Below are 22,029 nucleotides of genomic sequence, written 5' to 3'. Positions count from 1 at the left end.
AAGGGGAAATTATGGCACTTTTCAGCGTCCTCGGAGGACCATTCACTTTTCTTGAGAAAAGAAGACAAATCCACTTAAAAGAGGACATATGGTTGGCCTAACATAGCGCTGGGTTAAACTTCTTTGCAAACGCCACACGGCAACACAAAAGTTATCAGCAGGTTTACGTAAATTTATTTGTGTTGCAAAATCGCAAAATGCTAAAAGTTCGACATGAAGTCTTCTCGAGAAAATAACCACATAGGACGGAAGACATAATAAAAAACCTAATTGTTCCGAAACAGACGTTGGATCCACACCAAATGTAATTGCTTTTTCTGCTGTCTTCCAAAACTTACCGGGACAAGTCTAAAAAAAGAATTCCAACAAAAAGTACAGCTAAAAATGTTGTCGGACGCAGTACAAAACTAAATTTTAATGAAATTTAAACGTACGACAATTTATTAAAGTTCTCTACAGTCGTTATTGCATATTATTTCACATTTCTTCCTAAAGCTCGACACAAATGTTATATTCGGCCCGCGATGGTAAAACCTAACAGTAACCCGACCCTTAAGAGAAAAGTTTGGCGACCCCTGGTATAGAGCCAGTTTTTACGTCGCGAAACGTTCATGCAAGATGCTTGCAACGCATAAAACGTGTTTTAACCGGGCTTCAAAAAACCTATGCTAGCTACAAAGCCCTACTACTTTATAAAGAATATGTCCTCCAGCAATTCCGAATCCTCTCCGTCAAAAGTTCGAGTGACGTCACCAAACGTCGTAGAACGTCGCATGACGTCATCACCGCTGACGGACAGACCCATGACGTCACGCGACACGTCAGCTGCTCGTTCGACCGTGTCGACCAGCGCGCTCAGGTCGCTCAGGTTGTTCATCGTGCAGTCGTGACGCGATAACGATGACGTCATGCGGTGACGTTGTTCGCTGACGTCATCAGCTTGTGACGTTACGCGTGAAGAGTCGAGCAGTGACGAGGGGCGATTTCGCATTTGGCTGACTGGAGTTGCGTAAGATGTTGAAGTTGTCCATCTGCGGAAAAAATAATTTGGGATTAATGGTTGTATGCTTTTAGACTGGCATATTTTAATTTTGTATTTTTTTAATAAATTCGTACATTATCGAAAACCTTAACAGAGATCGTTGTTTAGATCGGATAACGCTTTAGTTTGAATATATATTTATGTTTTAGCTTAAAAAATGTTTTTTACATGGTTTTACATTGAGGATTACTTACTGTTAAGATTAACAGTGAGCTTGCTAAACCGCATGTAAGTACTTTATGACCTATTTAATTGTGTGATCATTCCATGACTTGAGGTCAAAGGTTACTGAGCACATGGTGCCTTGACATTGTAGTTGTTCTTACGGCAGTTGGTGTTACTATCTTGTCGCGGTATGAGCTCATTTTGTTAGTTACTTGTAAGTGTTTGGAAGTGATGTTTAACTTACTGATTCTGTTTCTGTTTTATTAACATTGTTTTGTATTGAATTCTATTTGAATAAGGATACTTCATGTTAATAATAATAAGTTACTTGTTGTTAAATTATATAACTCTGTGCACTTGTGTGCAACAAGATTCTTCTCCCATTGGTGGTTGCTTGAAGATAAGTTTACACGTACAAACCAAAAAATATAGTCCAGATAATAATAAAAGTTTTATACTTTATGAGTCAGATGTTTCAGCAAATACTTTAGACAATTTATATGACTTGCTATCAAAAAAACAGTCAGCTTCTGAAGTTTATTTTTCGCAAACGAGTGAAATACCGTTAAGTTTTATTTCACCTGCTGTTGGATCGCTGAGATGCGGGTCGTGACCCCTGGGTGAGTTCACTTGTCACGTGACCGCTTCTCTGGCTGCTTCCGTCCAACGTAGTTTGGGTCAAACCTGGAACAAGCAAGCTTAGTTGGAAAGCACGGAGAAAATAAAGAAGGTCAAACATTATTATTGCGTTTTGATGTTGGTGCAAAGCTTTAACAAAACAAGGCAGTTCTGTATCGCGAAGCAAAACAGTTAGCCGGTGGGAGAATTCATTTTAAAATGGCACTTAAGGGCTCCACGGCATATAAAGGTTGCGCACCGCTGAAACTCACCACCTTGCGATGCGTATAGTATCTCCGATGGGATTGGTTGACTCTCGGTCACATGATCGCTTGAATGGTCCAATCGCGCTTCAGAAAAGCTTCCAAACTCATTAGCACTTTGAGGCGCTGTAACCGTGGAGTGGTAAGGCGGGCATGAGGTTGTGGAGTCATATCGCGGACTCCTTGTGTGATTTTCCACTCTTGTCTTGGCAGCTCGCTCATTGTACTCCTCATTTCGTCTCTATACGTGGGAAATATAAAATTTAAACTTAGATGACAATGAATTGCGATTTAAACAAACGTGAGGTTGCTTTAAAACTATTTTGGACTCTTAAGTCGGAAAAATTACACTCGCTAAAAATGTGGTTAACTAATTTCCGTCCTATCTAATAATTGTTTCTAGTTTAAACCTGAGCTGTATTTTGTTGCGTATACAAACAAAGTCTCCGTATGACCAGAGAAATGATCGTTAATAAGTTTTTACTGAAATTTGAAAAAGGGTTGGAATCGCTTATTTTAAAGTAGTGGTGCTCAATTAACCATTTTTTTAATGCATGAGAGTACGGAATTTTTAATCTTTGTAATTGTAATTTTGGCTTTATTATTAAGCCTCTTGACACAATTGTTTGTTGACATTAGGAGTGCAATAAACCAAGGAATATTGCGCACAATTAATGACATTGCGCACAATTAATGACCGCATGTTCAATTTGGTTTCTTATGACCGTACTTGGCGAGAGTGTTAGTAAGGATGCTGCGATCTATACGTGTTTGATGTGCGGTGCTGGCAACAACTGGTTTAAAACCAAAGTATGATTTATCTACTCACCCGGATCTCACTTTTCCTCCTCCTTAGAACTTGCTCCTGCTCTTGGAGGAGAAGCTGGAGGCGAGATTGCTCCTCTTCTAAAGCACGCTTCTGCATCACCAGCTTGTCACGGTGACATAAAAGACCTGTGTCATGTATATATATATATATATATATATATAAAAGACCTGTGTCATACTCATAAATGACCTGTGTCACAATGGAATAAATGACCTGTGTCATGATGCAGACATAAATTGCCTGTGTCACGGTCTCACGGATACATAACAGACCTGTATCATGAATAACCTGTGTCATGTTGACATAAATGATCTGTATTATGGAGACATAAACGACCTTTGTCCTGGAGACATAAATTGCCTGTATCACGGATACATTAATGACCTGTGTCAGTCATGGGGTTTATCAGGATGTGTGTCTTTTTTACCCGACAAATGGATATAAAGTGTTGCTACCAGGCATAATATTATTGAAAAAAGGCATAATATTATTGAAAAGCAATCGTATTTGCTTTCCGACGTTTCGGCGACCTATTAAAGCCGTCTTCTTCACGATGAACGACACTGAACGCTCGTAAAGCAACTTGTATAGGTCGCCCAACGTTGGGAGAACAGAAAACTTGTGTTAAGACGACTAGAGGGACTGCTGTCAAAATGACCTGTGTCATGGAGACCTAAATGACCTGTGTCATGCCTTCCATGAGGACTTGTGTGTCATGGGGACCCAAATGACCAGTATAAATGCGTCATAAATTACCTGTATCATGGCGTCCGTGAGGACTTGTGTCATGGGGACCAAACTGACCAGTGTCAATGCGACCAGAGGGTCTTGTGTCTGGCTGACGTGGACTTTTGTTGAAGCGGTCCGAGGGACTCGCATCCCATCGATTTGTTGGTTCTGCAAAGTAATTAAAAAATTGAAAACCTGAGTGAAGTGCGGGATATTTAGAAAGTTTAATTTAGACTTTTGCTTGATATTAATCAAGTGATTTAAACCTTTTTGTTTAAGTTAAAGCAAAGCTAAATATAGTACACATGCTGTAAACTATCCACTAGTTTTGTTATATAATAGGATATTATTCTTTCACTCGGATTGGTGATTGGCCAAATTAAACAGCATTTGTTAAAATTGTTTTTCACGCTTTACCTTTGAAGTGCATTGCTGGTGGTTCAACCTCGTCAACGTGCGACACATTTCTTATAAAATCATCGGCAAACTGTCGTAAACCAAAATCATCTGAATTTTCGTCTTGTGGATCGAAAGCGGGGTGAACTTTGTGGTTCCGAGGATGCGTTGCTATTAAACTTTCATCCTAAAAACATGAAGGTTAATAAAAAATAAATTTACAAAGGCCTGACGTTTCAAAGATTAGCACTCATTAGGCTGCAGTCAAATCTTGCATCAAACTGGTCTGTAAAATGTCGTAATATATTCCTTGTAGTAAAAGAAGTACAATTTTTTTTTAGTTCTGATACCCCCCAAAAAATTATATAATTTTCCGATGCAATAATTACATATTAATGATTTACTTACCAAGATAAAGTAAAATATGCATTATTAAGATATACAAAAACCTATTTCCGGCTGCTCGGCAGCCTTAATTTCTTTCACAGTAAGCAGGAATACAGCTGCCTTTCACTTTAAAAGTTAAAATGTTCTAAATTTGTTGTGGGGTCGCCATAACCTAACACATTTTTGCTGTTTTAGTAGGCTACGATTTATGTATTGTTTTCTGTTTATAGGCCAACCATATGTCCCTTTTTAGGAGGATTTGTCCTCTTTTCTCAAAAAAAGTGAAAGGTCCTATTTAGTAAAAAACATTCAGGCGGCGTTGATGAACCAGCTGGGTATTTTTTTACTAAACCAACTGAGTTTAAGCTATCTCGTGAATCACAAAAAGGCTTCATGATTTACTGCAGTCAATCAAACTGCTGTTTTTTCTTTGTTTGTTGCCTCTTATCACATTGCAAAAGCAAAAAAAGCAAAATTTCTTAAAGGCAATCATGTTGATGCACATGTGTAGCCACATTTCTCTGGAATGGTGTAATCTATAAACAAACTGGGGTCGCAATGTAAATCCTGATTTTATTTAAATTGGGGTCGCGTAATAAAAAGGTTGAAGACCGCTGCCTTAGATGATCTACAATGGCATAAATGTCAAACTTAATTTGACATAGGACTTATAGGGTGAGCACAAATGCAACCCTGGTACCCTACTATCAGATGTACCAATGGCACAATGTAATATAGGATAAATGTGACCACCTTGGTTTAAAAAAAAACTCCTTAATACAGGTTATATACAATTATAACTTAACACTAATTATATGTTCAAGAATAAGAAACTATTTAAAAAAAAACGTCTTCATTTAGACAGAAAAATAAATCATTTCTTCACTTTACCATAGAAATCTTAAAAAACTACAGTACGCCATATTACCTTATCTCTATAATTTCTCTCCCTGCTATATCCACTTTCTGTTTCGTTTTCCCCTTCACTTGTTAACAGAAATCTGTTGGGACTTTTCAACCTAGAAAAATTAGAAACGTTGATTTGCATTCAGGATAAAACGCTACAATGTGCACATTATTATTTAGTGGCAGTTAATAATTAATGTTTATATGTCAATTTGTGTTTGCTTTGATATTTTGTATGACAATACACCTTCAATAAAGAAACTAAGGAAAGAAATGGTATCCCCTACAATTTCGTCTAATAACTATAACATAGTAAATACAACACACACAACTACAAGAATAAGAAAAGATTTTTTTAGGAAATAGTAAAAACAAGAACAACAAATATATATATCATGAATACTAGTTATACTACTTTATTTTTTGGGTATGTAAACTGAAAAAATAGCTTTAGAACAGGAAAAAAGCATGCTATTTATATATATTTTGAAATCTATTACAACCAATGTTTTATTACTAACCACATGACCAGCAAAAGTAGTTCAAATTCTAAAATAGTAAAAAGAAACATTACTTTGGTGAAACGGCCTGAGCAGCTTTTGATAAGAGTCGTGTGATGTCATGCGTGACTTCTTTCTGTTGGTCAATCAGCTGGCTTTGATAGAAAGCCAAAAGTTTCTGGCAGTCCTGGAACTGTGCCATCAGTTGTTGCCGGTCAGCCTCCATTTGGGCTTTGTCAGCCGAAATCGCCGAAAGCTGAAACACATTCTCACTACAGATTATGCAGGAACATGCTTTGGGATGTTTTCAGGTTAAATACATTTGGCAACTAGGATTTAGAACAAAGATACTGTAGTCAGCAGGCTTGCACATTTTGCCACTAAAACAACTAGTGCTCTATGGACTAACTGTACACAATTATTGATTAAATAAATTATTGTTAGATTTATAAAAAATAAAAAGTCGATTTTTTTCAACTTTCCTTTTTTTTCTTCTGTTTTATCATGAGGTTATTCCCCCCAAATACAATTTAGAGGAAACTACCAGTAAGAAATAAATAAAAAATCTTTTATTTAAAAGAAAACTTCAACATTTATTAAAAGTATGAATACAATACAACCTCCAACCATTATGTTTGGAAGTTTGTTGTCAGTGCTACCTACTTCTGTATGGGCTTTTACATTCATTCCATGTATAAAACTAGATTTTATCATTTATACTCAACAGATTTTTTATGTAGGATTGTGAAGTGCGAAATACAACATATATAATCCAAACCTGTTTATCGAATGACTGCTTGATCCTCCCCAACTCTTGCTCGCTTGATTCCTGCGCTTCATTTGCCCTCGACAATTCCCTCACGAGGTTTGCCACTCGTTGTTTGTCTTCCGGGCAAAGATCCTTCAGTGAGGCTCTCTGCTGCGCCGAGTGAGATTGCTCTGAAAACGACATGATATGCTTAAATCAGTAAAATAATATGTTGAATGTTTCCACTAAGCTTGGTCTAACCCAGAGGTCATTAAACTTTTTCATAGAGGGCCGATAGTTCTAAGGATAAGTTATTGCCGACGAGATAAATGTACCGATTGGGGTTGCATGCCTCATGTTGGACCCCCAGAGCAATGTTGAATTCTTATTGCAATCTGCCTTAGCACTATTATAACCGCTTTGTTCTTTTCTCTCACATGGTGACCCCAAACAATATAAACTAAAAACTTAGCAGTATAAAAAGACCAAGCTTATACCATTTCGTTCAGTAAACCAGCGTGCTTTTTTTATTCTTTAGTTTTGATGCAAATAAACCTTGAACCGTAACTTTGGTTATTGTTGCATGCTCTGGGGTAAATCAAGGCATTCTTAGTTGTGATACAGTTTGTCTATAAATGTGAACATTTTGCCAAATTGTACATGATTGTAATCTGATTTGTGTCCTAGTTACCGAATCCTGGGTCCTGTAGGTTTTAAAATATTAAACGGGGGCACTCTAAAATAAGTGCTTTGGGCCGGCACGAAAAAAGTTTGTCGACCAATGTTTTATACACTCCAATAAAACTACAACTTGACAAAATGACCATCCCCTCCGCAACAACAGAATACGTAAATACTAAACTACACACCATAATCACTACTGCTTCGAACAAACACACAATACCAGCTAAAACTTAACCAGTAAAGATATTTGATTCATTAGATTTTATAAACCAAAATAAGTTAGCAGCAATAAATATTTAAATAAGTTTATTTTTAAACTAACTGTTAAACAGTAAACAGTAATTTAAAATTTACTAAAATTGAAAAACACTATAACAAAAAAAAAAAAATATATGCTGATTCAGTTCAACAGTTAATTTTATATCCACTTACTTTTTGGACTTTGCTTCTGCTTCGATTCAACCACGTCATCAGCTTTTTCCTGTTTACTTTTGGATATCTACAAAAAATAAATTTTTCATTTATTATAATTCTAAACTTCTATGAAGTATCTTTATTTTTATGAAACCAGCAAATCTGTAACATATATTGCTAAACAATAGGATTAACAAATATGCAACTGAAAATGTACCTGGAATTCAGCATTTTTATCTTTTGCCCTTTTTTTCCTTTCCCTGTTGTTTTGTTTCTGAGGTTGATGAGTAGATTTCATAACTCTTATTTGCTTTAAAGGTTTAACATCCGATATTCCTGGCACAAAAGAAACACCATCTTCACCTTGAATTCCTTCACTCCAAAATATATCTCCTGATGCCATATGTCAGGAAAACACTATTTGCTTACCAGATTTTCTTGTTTTACTACAGAATAAGAGAAACAGTAATAAATAAAGCATTAGTGTTTACACCATGTTGTAGGAATATTCGAAGGTTAGCCGCTGGTCTAGAATTTTACCAATTTTTTTTTTACAGTAACAAAACGAGTTATTAAAAATGAAATTGCAAGGAAGAAATAAATATGGAAGAATGAATGTAATTATAATACTTGACCCACCCAAACGCTAATTATTCACCTTAAAAGTTAACGTTATGTTAGCAATATTAACACCCGAACGCAAATGCGCCCTTTCTTTTAGGGACATACCTTGTTTTTTTCAAAATGAAACTGATAAGCATTATATGTGAAACCTACAGATGAAATCCGATTAAAGTAAAAAAAATATAGAGAAATAAGTTAGTGTCGGTAAAATATCCTTGTTTACATTGTTTGTATTTTCATCCGTTAAAAACTTTCTTATTTAAAAGTACCCGCGATGTAATCTTGTTTGTTTACCGCCCTACCATAAGGACAATAGTCAAAGCAAAATTGGACGCCATTTTATAACCAACAATCGTGTTTTTTTTTTTCTTTGTTTTTGATGCTAATTTCAAACCCTTGGTTTATTTAAATCGCGTAAAAGTGGGAAGGAGAAAATAAAAAAATTACAACAATTTTAACTTTTATATAAGTTTTTAAAAGTCCTCATTCTTTTAAAAAATGATTTTTTTAATATTTCAATGTAGCCAAATGATTTATAACCACTAATCTGAGCGGTGCAAGTTTATCATTGGCTTGATACACACTAAAACAGGTATTTTCACTTCCGTTCACATTTTTAATCTTTTTCACTCAAAACATTTTTCACACAGTATAACGTTAACTGTCAGTCATCCATTACCCATGCTAACTAGGCATTCTATTTCTGAGACACCTTTTAAAAAATCTTTTGTTTTTTGCATATTACGAACAACTAATCTTAGCAATAAAATAGTTGATTTGAACAAGACAATCGAACTATTTGAAATATTTAAAATCTTGTATTGAAATGAAAGAATTAGTACATACCACACGCATAAAAGGCAAGTCATGGATAATAAAGAAAAAAACGCGAAGAAAAGAACGATAAATTAACAATAAATCACAATGACACTTATCAATGTTTAGACGAATGATTTTTGATCAAAATAACTCATTAATTCACTAAATAAATCGTATCTATTATTCATCGGATAGAATAAAATTTTATTTTTTTATCTGACACTTGTAAAAAAAATATCAAAAATTGACCTTAAAAAAAGATATTGCAATAAAACGTTGTGAGGTTTTTCAAAGCGGCACGTAACTCGTTGTAGACGCAACAAAGCTCGGCGTACCTGGATTGCATCGCACTCAACATTGCGTTACTCGTGATTTACAAAGACAACTTTCTCAAAGGTATTTTGAAGTTGTAGCCTCATCACTAGGATTGTGAAGGAAATAGTTGGTTTTGTTCGAACGCTTGGTAGTAAAACACTCAATCGACATATTTAAGATTGTGAAGGAAATGGTTGGATGCTGTTCAAACGCTTTGCTATCGAAATATTACAAGAACTATTGGATTTAAAAGATCTAAAAAATTTACAAAAAAAACACAATAAAACAGTTTAAAAGAACGCATTATTTTCATCTTTAAAGGAAAGAAATATTCGATTTCGTGTTCCTAAAGAAAACAACAAAAAAGGAAAACTGTGTATCAGTAAAAATACTAAAATGCGGTATATGAACGATGAATGCACAGTAATGGAAATGGGATGAAGGAATCTTCAGGCATTGGACACAGAGCTGCTAGCTCGCCCTTTCTTCAAACTTGTGTGGGCGAGCAGATGTTCAGGAATCTGGGCTCCGATCCTTCAAATAATCGACGTTGGAAAAAATATTTAGAAAAAGTTTGAAATATAAACGTTTATCATGTTATGAACATTAAAAATAAATTAACCTAAATTACAAGTAAGCTGACAAAATTATAAAGTTGTAATACATTAAACTTTTGGTTCTTATGTTAAAATACAACTCTTTCAAAAATATAAAATGACAAAGAAAGCTAAAGAATTATACAAAATCGTAAAAAAATTGAAAAATAAAAAAGCAAAAGTACCTTTAAAATAGCAAATATAGTTAAAAATAAGAATAAGAGATTTAATGGAAATATGAGCTTGGTTAAATTTTATCCAACAAGTAAATTGTTTTTATTTAAAACTTACTTACAATTCATAGTTATTCAAATCTATCCGTGGTAATGAGCATAGTAAAATCGGTTTGGATTGTGAAACTTTTTATAAAAATAAGTCAATCATGTGACATTGCCAGTTCATCTTTAAAATTACAATAGACATCGACATAAGTCTGTTTAAAATTTTAAGCAACAAACCTCGAGTAGTATCTGTTCCTGATTCCAAATGCACTCATCGGCTCCAACAATTCAGGGTTGGGCCCGAAGTAATCACTGGCGTCCGGTTGTTCACTAAAAATGCACAGAAATAATTTGAGCAAAACGCAACCTAATTCATCACCGTTTTACACCTCTAATCTTACAATTTTAATCGTACTATGCTTACCACTATGATTTCCAAGGACAAAACATTAAGTAATAAAAATTGTAGAAAAATCACAATGATATCCTTCTAAAAAAAATATGTGTATAAAATTTTAAAAAATGTTATACGATCAAAAAACTTTGATTAAGTTGCATTTAATATTATAAATCAATATAAATATACACATACGCCTTTTTTCTTTCATTTTCTTTCTCAATTTCATCGCGAACTTTTGTAGAAAGGTTGAGACCACTTCCCCTTGCAAGGTCAACCAAGTAGAGGATTAGGGAGGCAATCAGGGCAGCTTAACAAATAAAAAAGGTTTGTTAGATGTAAAATCACATGTCACACTTATTTATTATTTCAACCATAAGACACAGTTAAAAAAGCAAACAAACACTAATATTTCAAATCAAATTTGGAAAAACTGAAATAATCCAATTTTAGTCTAATTTTTAAAATCTAAATTCAATTGAAAAACAAGGAAGGTTAGTTAAGAGGTAAATACACACATATCATACAAATATTTATCCACACAAAAACAGAAATAAAATTGCAGTTAAATTAGAATGGTGTGCCAGTACCTTTAGCCAAGAAGTAGATCTCCTTTTATTGTGATTTTTTATCATTAAATATTTAAAAACTTAAGTTGACAGTGGATTTTTATCCAAACCAAAAACCTAAATTTTTAAATATTTTAAAGGTTTGATTTTCTTAAGATTTAATCACCAACTAGCGCTTTCTAAATAAAATGCAGAAAAGTCAGCAAAATTGGGCCATTGTTTTGCATTGCTAACCGGTACAAAATCTACATTTATGTACCATTGCGTTTATCAATATCTATCAACTATTTTTACATCATTTGTAAAGTTTTACTTAAATCTTTAAGACACTAAATCACTAAAGTGGGTATTTTAGGAGCTTACTCACCACTAACACATGCACTGAAAAATATCTCGAGGATAAAATATCCGTTTGCATCAAGAATTGATCCTGAAACTTGAGAAATAACCGCCAGTCCGAGGTTCTGTATTGACTGCATGCTAAAACACAAGAATTGTTAATTTATTCCACAGAGCTTGGCACTTAAATACAAGCAATGTTATAGTCATAACACCCATCCTTTTGAGCTTGGTCTGACCTTTAAAAAGGCAAATATTTCAGTAAAAATTGCAAGCAGTTTAAAAGTGTTTAAAACTTTAAAGATTAGTTTGTTTTAACTACATACACAATACTGTTGATGCAAACCCATGTTCACGACAAATACAACAACGCAAGTTTGAACTTAAAAGTTGAGCATTTTAAACTTTAAAGGACATAAAGTGACCTCAAACTTAATAGACAAAAATAGTTATTGCCAAGTCTATAACAAGATACAAAATATTGCTGGTTAAAACTCATGCCCCATTAGAAATACAAAAAACGTCTAAGTGCCTGTATTATTTTTTATAATTACGGCAAGGACAAAAAGTGCCAGTGTTTAAGTTTTGTGACCTCAAATCCAACAGACAAAATAAGTTTTGCAAATGCAGGCAGCTTTCACAAATACATACACTACTGCTGCTGCTATATTAAGAAGCTATGTTAAACAGGAGGGGTTATAACTCACAATCCATATGCTGTGGCAAGTTGGTGTTCTGGCACGAGAAAGGAAACCATCGGCCACAAAGCACAAGCCAGCATAGAGTAAGAAACACCCATCAAACACTAAAAGTAAAAAGTAAAAGTGAACATCTGCAAATGTAACATGATTAACTGAATACATTAAGTTAACCAGGTAGAGATTTACAATAAGTTAACTTCAAATGAACATTACAACCCTTGTCTTAAAATCCTGATAAGACTGACTGATTTCAGTGAGATTTTGTAAATGCATCTTGTACTTGTGTACTATATATGGGTGCTGTAATCATTGGCCAACCCGACTGCATAGGCTTGATCATGGAATCACATTATGTAGATGTGCGTTTCACTTGTTCAAATGAACCTAATATACTTTGCAAAATCATAGCATGACTATTAATTTAAAGTAGCATTCCCAAAAGCGGTTTATCTTTGTGCATAGCAGTGCTTCTCAAACTTTTTTAACTTGCTGCAAACTCAGATAATAAAATTTGCAATTTATTACTCTTATTAAGATCTGTTAACTAAGAAACAGCAAAATCTTGGCATACATATTTGTTATGTACAAATATGTTATTTTCTAAATTTTAAGTTACACAAAACAGTTTCTCTTTTGAAAATAAAAGGATGACTATTCAATCTTTAAAATAAAGTTAAAGAAACCTCTAAAATGGGTGATTTTTGATAAAAGGTTGAAAATAGTTAAGACTAATAATTTATATGATGTTTTGGTGACCACTATCATTAGAGGAAACCCTTGTGAGTCATTGCCTAAATTTAATTTATTTGCAGCCGGCATAAAAAATATATATTCTTATACAATTTTTATAAAGTATATAATCATTATAAGGCTCTTTGACATTGAAAATAACCTGAAGATAATTATTATTAACATTTCTTTGAGAACCCACCATCGCAAACCATGGATTCAGGAAGGTAAAAGCGAGAACTCCGTGGCTGACGAGTGTCGATAAAACCGCCGCCAGAACCCAGAAAACATTGAATCCGAGGCGGTCGACGGCAAACCCGAACAGAGGGGAGCAGGGGGCCGACAGGATGAACACAATACTGCCGTAAACAAACGACATTAAGAGTTATTTTGAGACTACAGTTCATTTAACATTGGATTTGGATGGAAGGACTTACTATAACAAAAATACTTGAACAAAACTTCTAAAATGCTTTTTAAATAGTTATATAATGTGATAAACACCACACATTAAGTTCACATTTTAATCTGTAAAAGAAAAAAAAATAGGTAAATTGAACAATAATGTACTAAATCAAAGCGCTTATCACATTACACCAGTGTGTGTTAAAAGATCCTTCAGTGTGGCCAAACTTTTGTTTTTAGTTTAATTTCGAAATTATGCAGACATACATAAAATATGACTATGAATTATGATATTACTGTTTTGCTTTCTTTAGTACTGAAAATTGCAAGATACAATAGTAATTAAGTGTAGAAAGGGTGCAACAGATTCAAGATCTGTTGCTCTAATGCAGTGGTTCCCAAACTTTTTTAGCTCGCGGCACACTAAAAAAACACAATATTTCGCGGCATACTTTTAACAGAACAACAATCGAGTCATTTTACAATCGCCCTTAACACACCACACTATATGTAAATGTCTCAATATGATTAATTTGTAATGGATGGTGCATATTTATATATAAAATGCCTCCCTGTATTTCTATTGGTAATACAAATAACTTACTTTAAAAAATTACAAAAAGTTTCATGGCACACTTGACAGTCTCTCGAGGCACACAGTTTGGGAATCACTTCTCTAATGGCTTAATCACATTGCATTTGCATGCAAGTTTGACAAGCTAATAAATCCTGCAACCATGATGACTGATGACCAAGCATTTCACATAAGCAACCTAAATTTCCTACTCAGCAATACAAATAAATTCTTTCTATTTAATCAACTGCATTGCTTTAAATGCTGCTCTTAATAAGCAGTCATTGAAAATTTCAGTAAAGTGTTTGAAAAGGCAGCTTATTGCCTGAAGTGAGTATGTAACCGTATGTGTCCAAAAAATTGAAATACGAGTCAGATAAAAAATAATGCTAACAATTTAAAACCAGTGAAAATTTGGTTGAACTTTTTGCATAAGTGAAACATTTACATTTTCAGTCTGTTTCTATATTTTAGGAGTTGGACATTCAAAACAATGTTTCACCTGTTGACAGCACTTGCACTTGATGGAGAGAAGCCAAACTTTTCCATGAAAAACACTCTGGAAAATGAATTCAATAATACATAGAAAAATGGTTAAATGATTTCAAAGTGGAGAATTCTACATAATTACCTATCAATTTTTATTTAAAATTTTGAAACATTTTTAGTATGATCATATATTTCCAGTTCACATCAGTTATTAAAGCCTTTAAAACTAAAAAAAAGTGTATTAAGGCCTACATGCGTTGGTATTAAATATTTTTGTTCAAAAGCAAGCAATACATTTCATAACTTAAATATGTTATTGTAATGTTTAGTTTTTAATAAAGTTCCCAATATAGCATTGATTTGAAACGTTTTGGGATTCACTAGTTTAGAACCAACTGGCACAGAAACATTTTAATGCTTTACAGAGCCATATTATTCTTTAAAAAGTTGGCTTATTTTTTGGTCGACTATGCCCAGTTTTAAGATCTTTTTAACAATCTACATCTCTAAGCGAACATCCATATAAACAATGGTGACAAATTAGACTCACTGCCATAAAAATAATGCAATAATTGTCGGTAGAAACTACAGACTGAAAAAACGTAAATAGAGGCAGGGAGTCAAACAAGGTAAATAGATAGACTTACTTGCCAAGACCGATAAATGGAAATACAGCCACATAATATCCGACACAAATAATGAAGATTAACCAGAGTTGCAGGGGAAAATCCTTGACGTCGGTGAACTTTACAACCTCGTCCGTCTTATCTTTGTCCCGTTCCAATATTTTTTCAGCTCGTTTATCGAAGTAGGCCAGAATGAGAGCGCAGCCCAGCGAGAAAATGCATGTTACTGCAGCTGAAAAGTAAATGTTTTTATTATGTTTTGGTCAGACAGAAAAATAAATAAATATGTCTGTTTATTGTCCATTTTAACAGAGCTTCTTTATTCTTTTAAGTAAAATCATATTTTAAAAACAACCACATTATTATATATATAAAAAAATCTGCCAATAATATAACAACGCAATTGAATAATATGTTATGATACAACTAATTAAATTTTTTATAATTGAAAAAACAAAAAATATTATATTTACAGAACAGACAGCTATAACAATCCTAAACCTGTAGTGTATAACTCGTAATAACAAAGTACTGCATACAATATAAAGTTTAAAATAAATAAGTTGGATGTGTTCAATGGATTCAAAATATAAGTTTTACAAACCAAGGAAAAGTGATATTCCAAGGGTTTTGTCTGTGCCCCATCCCTCCACCCAGTTGTAGACCGGCCCCATCAAGTTCATGTTGACTGTGCTCCCCTGAAAATATTATTAACTGTGACAGTTTGTGGTGAATTAATATTCTCTGAAAAGCACTTATGTGACTCTGTTGTTCAATGATGCAAGCAGGGCAGGCTAGAAAAACAACTGGCCCGCAGTGAGGTTCGAACTCACGACCTCGGTCAAGCCGGGACCGTCGCTTTACCAACTGAGCTATGCAGGCTCAGAGAGGAGCGAGTCGAGAATGTACTGTTAGTACAAGCAATTCAATTGAAGGGGATGCACAGTACTATATCATTTATTCAATGAAACATTCACACATATGTGTGTTAATAACTGAGATCTAGCCCTTCGAAGCTGCTTTTTGACCAACGATTATGGCTTACGTATCATTAGTACACCGCAAGCCATTGCAGACTCACCGAATCTGTTGATCTTTGATGCAAGCAGAACAGACTAGAAAAACAACTAGCCTGCAGTGAGGTTCGAACTCATGACCTCCGGTCAAGCCAGGACCGTCGCTCTACCAACTGAGCAGAAAGGAACGAGTCGATACACAACCATATGCCAGTGCTTGTTACGTTTAGCAGCTTGCGGAACGTTGAACACATATGTTTGTGTCTCTTTTATTGAATGTTAGAATTAACTTCACTACAGGTTAGTTGCTTTTCTAGCCTGCTTTGCTTGCATCATTAAACGACAGATTCGGTGAGTCTGCAATGATTCCTGGTGTGGATCTTACACAAATCAGCTTTTTGTTTAACGGTTCCACCTTTTAAATTATTTTTTCAGAAAGCAGGTGTATTTTCAGTATACATGAACAACTACTTACGATTCTTGCCATGCTAAGTTGAAGCCCAAACACCAGGTTCAGCTCCTTTTCTTTGAACCACAACACAGCGTAGGTGTTTTGAGCCACCGCCAGCGACTCACCTCCAATCCCGAAGATAAAACGTCCAACATCCATCAGCCACATCAGCTTAAACGAGGCTCCTACAAAAAAATCACTTTGTCAGAAAACTGGATGGTTTTATTACAATTTTAATAAAAAGACTGATAAAATATTAACAAAGGGTTGCACCTGGTTTGACCTTATGAAGTAGACTTTAATACAATTGATCATTTCCTGATTTCCAAATTTAAAATTAAACAAATCGGCTACCAAAACGTTTGAAAAGGGGAATGTATCCCATGTTTTGGTTTAGTCACCTCTTTATCATTAAAGATACCCTGATGTTTAGTGTAAAATAAAAGAACAAAATCATTTTTTTAACCAGGGGAAGTTTCAATTTTTTAAGTGGAAAATTGGGTGTTTATGTGAAGGATATTTGAAAGAATAGTTTAATGGAAAATATTAGTAGGAAGACTAGTAGTTACAAACCAAATTTAATTTTCCATAAATATAACATTTTACATTTGCCTTATTTCATATGGATTGGCCCTCTTTTCTGCCTTATATAAGACTATTACCCATGTATCCGTAAGATAGAGGCCTCACACAAAAACATTCCTAACTATTGCTGATACATAACTTTGTTTGCCGAGCAGAGCAACTTACTTAGCAGTAAAATTAGGTCTGCTTGATCGCATAGCATCACTAGAATGCCTACAACTTCAAATTGCATTAACAGCACCCTAGTTAAGAATGAGCAACTCTAACTGAGATTTATAATAATATGGGTGAAAGTTAATATCCCAAGCCCTGCAAGTGTATTGATACTCATTTAAAACACAGGATTTCAAGCCATGGTTCGCGATCTAATGTATTGTTTTTTTACTTTTAAAGGTAAATTTGTCTTTTTTATGTTAAAATAAGAATGGAAATTATCTACTTAACATTTAAAGTAAAAAGGCATAAATATGGTTGCTATCACAATATAACAGTTTTGTTTTAGCTATTCTGTATAATTAAACCTTGTTTATGACATAAGAATAATCTAGATAAAACCATCATTCAGACATTTTTACTTTTTGTTAAAAAATTTTTGTCATGGCCGAAATACAAATAACACACCATTCCAAAAAGATGAAAAATGATTATTTTTTAGGTAGCAAGAAATATTTCACCTATTGCAACAACAATCTGTCCGACGAGCACAAATGAGCTGAATATTATGCTTCCCAACCTCACACCAAGAACTCTGTCCAAAAGAAATCCGCCAAAAAAGCACAGAATAACATTTGGCCACGAATACCTGCGACACATTTGTTAGGTGAAAATCTGCAACATCTTGTACATAGGAACAAAGTACAGAGATGCCATCTAGTTTCAAAATAAAATAGTAAACATATTAGAATCTGTTAAGACACATTGACGATGGTTCAAATGAAAACAAACATTTGTTTATGTGATTTTTACACAATTTAGTGCTTTTCTCAAGCTTCAATCTTTCTTCTTAATTTCCAATAGTTGAACGAATTGATTTTATTCTTTGCAGAAATCACAGAAAAGTTATCTCATTAAATTGTTTTAATTTTTAATAACGGGACATTCATTCAATACTTTTTTTTTGACAGAGCAGATATTACCTTGTGCAATATAGATCTAGAAAATTCGATAATATTAGATTTTTAAGGCAACTTTGTGAGTCAAAAAAAGAATTTTCCTAAGATTGTCAAGCCAATTGTTTTAATAAGAAAAAAACAACAGGTATTATAGTTATCAAATAAGCTAATCAGCTTGGCCAAAGATGTTGACTCTTTCCCTTACAAAATTAATACTATAATTAAATTCTTTTAACCATATTTCTTTGGCATTTTTCACTTTTTCATCTAAATTACAAATTTGGCAATGCCAAGTGTCTAGCCGTGAGTAAATCTTGCATAATTTGCCAAACAACATATGCTTCAAACAGATGGTGTCGTTCCTTTAAATTTTGGATGAAAGAAATTGAAATGTTCACATAAGTACATGACAACTGTGACAGGCACAAGTGTCTTTAAAAAGTGAAGTACAATACGATTAAGTTTCTAACCAGGCGTAGAGTTGCATAAAAGTGGCTTCATTTATCTTAAGGTCATCTTTCATCTGGCTGTGGAGCGCGGCAGGGTTGTCGTAGCAGAAGTAACTTCCTGAAAAAAACAAAATCTTACATATTAAATGGTAACTCAGTGGCTGGCACAATTTAAAACATGCAAGTTAATGCTAAGCTAATAACAAATGTGAAAGCAAACACAACATTAAAGTCACAATCAAAGCTGTGGCATCATTTATTGGACTGAACAAAACTTTATTTCGCTAAGTCGACCTCAGAACTCAAGTATTACTTTCTACCAAAGTCAAAGTCCCCACCAAACTCAAAATTATATGTCGCAAACTAAACTGTTAAAGGTGGAAAAGCACATATGGTGGAATAATTGTGTGTGGACGTTCTATATGACAATGCTTTGAGTAGATTGCGGTATACAGTGTCCGATCCATTTTAGTTAGATGGTTTGGTGCAATACAGGCTTTAGATTGGTAGAGTTATATTCAATTTTTTTACCCAAATCCGCACCCCTGGATGCGAATGTCGAAACAGAGAGTAAACACAAATTTGGTCTAATTAAATACCCTCTGCATTTGCACTCTCAGCTGCAGACGCCCATTTCATGAAAATTATGATGAAATTAAGTTGACCACACAAACTTAAGACAGAAAATACAAAAAAATTGGGTAGAGCTAACAATTTTTTGTTATAAATGATTTTAAATTACTATATCATAGCGAGGTAAAAACATGCAACATCTAAGGTTTTAATCTGTTGCACAACAATTATACTGTTTTGCAAATCTTAATATTGTGTAACCGAAATCATCACCAGAAGCTCCTCGAATAAGACAGGTATAAAGTTATAGAATAAAATTTAGTTCTTTAAATGAAGTGAGGCCTTTGTTTGTCTCAAACGTTTTTAGGTTTAGTCTATATTTCACATATATTTTTGTTTTTCGCAAAAAAGTGAAACTGGTCCAGAATTCTACAACATTTTTGTCAGTGGGTTTATATTCATTATTTGTGTTGTTAGGGTGTCAAGTAAGTGTTTGGATAGGTTCCAGGTTGGAAAGTAAGTATAAATCCCCCGCGCAGTTTTCCGCTCAGCCGCGGTCATAGCCGCGCATTTTATGTAAAATCAACGTAAAATGCGGCCAGCCACGAAAAATCGCACAAAAGGGCAAAACTTACGTCGCGCTAACGGTTTTTAGTATATTACTCCATTTTTAGCCGTGAGAATTTTACAAATAACGTTATTACAGCTGCGCTAATTTCGACAGGAAAGTAATTACAGCCGCGCAATTTTAACCTGAAAAATCGTCTCCCCCGCACAAAATCCAAAGTTTCCAATCTGGGATAAGTTAAGTATTAATATTGGATTTATTCTCCCATATTTATTTTTAACTTGCATTTTTATCTTTGACAACTTGTTTTCGCTGTAAAAAAGTAATAGGATTATAGGCAAACGCCCAAAAAAATAAAGCGCTCTTTCACTATTGTACGTAAAAATTATTAAAAAAAAAGTTTCTTCAAATGCCGCATACCACAACACATATTGTTTGGGTTAGGGTGCAGGTTAGCGTTTGGTTGAGGGTGGGTCAAGTTATTATTAATAATAAACATAATATTACTTGACCCACCCTCACCCAAACGCTAACCCGCACCCTAACCCAAACAATATGCGTTGTGGTATGCGGTATTATTATTTTTTTTTTTTGCACAACTTTTCACGTACAATAGTGAAAGAGCGCCAAAAATAATTGCAGGCAAAGTCAACTCACCAAAGCTGAGAAAGCACATAAACACAAGGACAATGATTCTGTGATGCAGACATCTTGGGTCCTTGCACTTCTCCCAGCAAGTTGCACCCCCAGAACCCCCGATTTTTACTTCTGGTAGGGGGTCCGCCAAAAGGGGAGTCTTCTCTTCTGCCATAGTTGGCAAAATCAACTTTTACAAACCACTTTTTTTATTTAAATGCAGGTATAACTCGTAGCTTAAAACAATGATCGATCCACCTGGTTTGCAGAGAAATTTGCTTCTTAATCTCGTTGCTATAAAAAACACTATTTGATTTCTTTCAAGTGTTTTTTGGATTTTGGAAAAGTTGTTTTTGTCTTTTTGTTATTCGATCCTTTGCAAGAAAAACGTCAAGATCTTGCGGCATGTGTTACAAGTAGTGTCAATCTCCTGGTTAATTTGTTTAATATAAAACATTTATTTATTTAACTTTTATTTTATTTTATTTTAGTTAGTTTTGGCAATTCAATTTTAGTACAGCCTTTTCGGACTTCAAATATAAAAAAAATAGTTTACTGCTTACCTGACGTGAACATTTGTCAACTTAATTTTGGGGAAGTACCGTTTTTGCTGAGTTTATTGTTTTTTTAATAATTTGCTTCCCAAGCATAAATAAACATATCTATCGATCTAATAAATCTTTATGCCCAAGTTATTTTTCCCTCTAAATTTAATGCTGCTGCAAGAAAATATAATACAATGTCAAGATATGTCGTAATGTGCAAACTAAGCTATAATGACGATTTTTTTTGTAGAAACAAATAAAATTACTAAATTGAATCAGACCTGCAAATGGTTGACAAGTAAAAATAACATTAAGCCCGTAACTGATTGGGGGGACAGCAGCCAAGTGAAAGATTCGCAAGTCGACAATTTTGCTAGCAAAAAAAATAGCTTTTATGATTTGTCACTTTTTCACGCCTTTTACCAAACACTCGCTGTCATTCTGAAAACAAAGCATTCGGCTGTTTCACACATGAATAATGTTATATCGTGACATATATTTCCGTTATAGATAAAAGTATTTCACCTGTGTGAACGCGTTATTGTAACAGTTCCCGGCCGACAAAAAGGCTTCGGGATATGAAACATTTCTGCTTTTCTGTGTAGCCTTTGTTTTTGTTCATGCAAATTTTCACCTTGTTATAAGCAGCGCGTTATATCAATATATACCAGACCAGTCTTGTCTAGACAATACAGTGAGTGGTTGTGCTTGCCGGCATTAGCCGGTTTGCCCATAATAGCCAACACAAACTGTGTGGAATTGTAATCAGACTACAACAATACTTATTGAAGCAATAGTGAGGTTGATTGCCGAGGCAAATTAGTTTAATGAGACTTGCAATTAAACCCGCTTGCTTCAAATTGTTGCCACGCGAGTGAGGAAAAAAAGAACTCTATTTCTTATGGCCAAGAAAAGAAGTCGTCGAACCAAGCTCAAAATATAAACAAGCGTTGCCGATAAAGACATCACCACCGTTTGGAATCATGGAAAACGCAATTGCACATGGATT

At 34.2% G+C, this 22,029-nt stretch overlaps 2 protein-coding genes across 2 annotated transcripts; both read right to left on the bottom strand.

Annotated features, from left to right (window-relative positions):
• Positions 1 to 394: 394 nt before the first annotated feature.
• Positions 395 to 8,116, bottom strand: LOC146146434 (uncharacterized). Its single transcript, XM_083390781.1, has 11 exons — positions 7,899 to 8,116; positions 7,700 to 7,766; positions 6,614 to 6,774; positions 5,910 to 6,091; positions 5,358 to 5,448; positions 4,064 to 4,229; positions 3,674 to 3,814; positions 2,918 to 3,042; positions 2,098 to 2,329; positions 1,789 to 1,891; positions 395 to 1,031 (listed from the first exon to the last, which is right to left on the bottom strand). Exons 1-11 carry the CDS (start codon positions 8,082 to 8,084, stop codon positions 686 to 688), a joined length of 1,800 nt encoding a protein of 599 aa, XP_083246907.1. The 5' UTR covers positions 8,085 to 8,116; the 3' UTR covers positions 395 to 685.
• A 1,060-nt stretch (positions 8,117 to 9,176) lies between these two features.
• LOC146146433 (lysosomal dipeptide transporter MFSD1-like) lies at positions 9,177 to 20,846 on the bottom strand. Its single transcript, XM_083390782.1, has 13 exons — positions 20,497 to 20,846; positions 18,720 to 18,816; positions 17,812 to 17,939; positions 16,577 to 16,737; positions 15,690 to 15,783; positions 15,107 to 15,317; positions 14,473 to 14,529; positions 13,194 to 13,350; positions 12,269 to 12,366; positions 11,590 to 11,702; positions 10,849 to 10,963; positions 10,494 to 10,586; positions 9,177 to 9,973 (listed from the first exon to the last, which is right to left on the bottom strand). The coding sequence occupies exons 1-13, from the start codon at positions 20,648 to 20,650 to the stop codon at positions 9,889 to 9,891; spliced, it is 1,563 nt and encodes a 520-aa protein (XP_083246908.1). The 5' UTR covers positions 20,651 to 20,846; the 3' UTR covers positions 9,177 to 9,888.
• Between the last annotated feature and the right edge of the window lie 1,183 nt (positions 20,847 to 22,029).

The sequence above is a fragment of the Ascidiella aspersa genome, chromosome 5 (genome assembly GCF_963924565.1).
Source record: "Ascidiella aspersa chromosome 5, kaAscAspe10.2, whole genome shotgun sequence".
In the NCBI taxonomy this organism is placed as follows: Eukaryota; Metazoa; Chordata; class Ascidiacea; order Phlebobranchia; family Ascidiidae; genus Ascidiella; species Ascidiella aspersa.
This window is presented reverse-complemented; position numbering and strand designations above follow the sequence as displayed.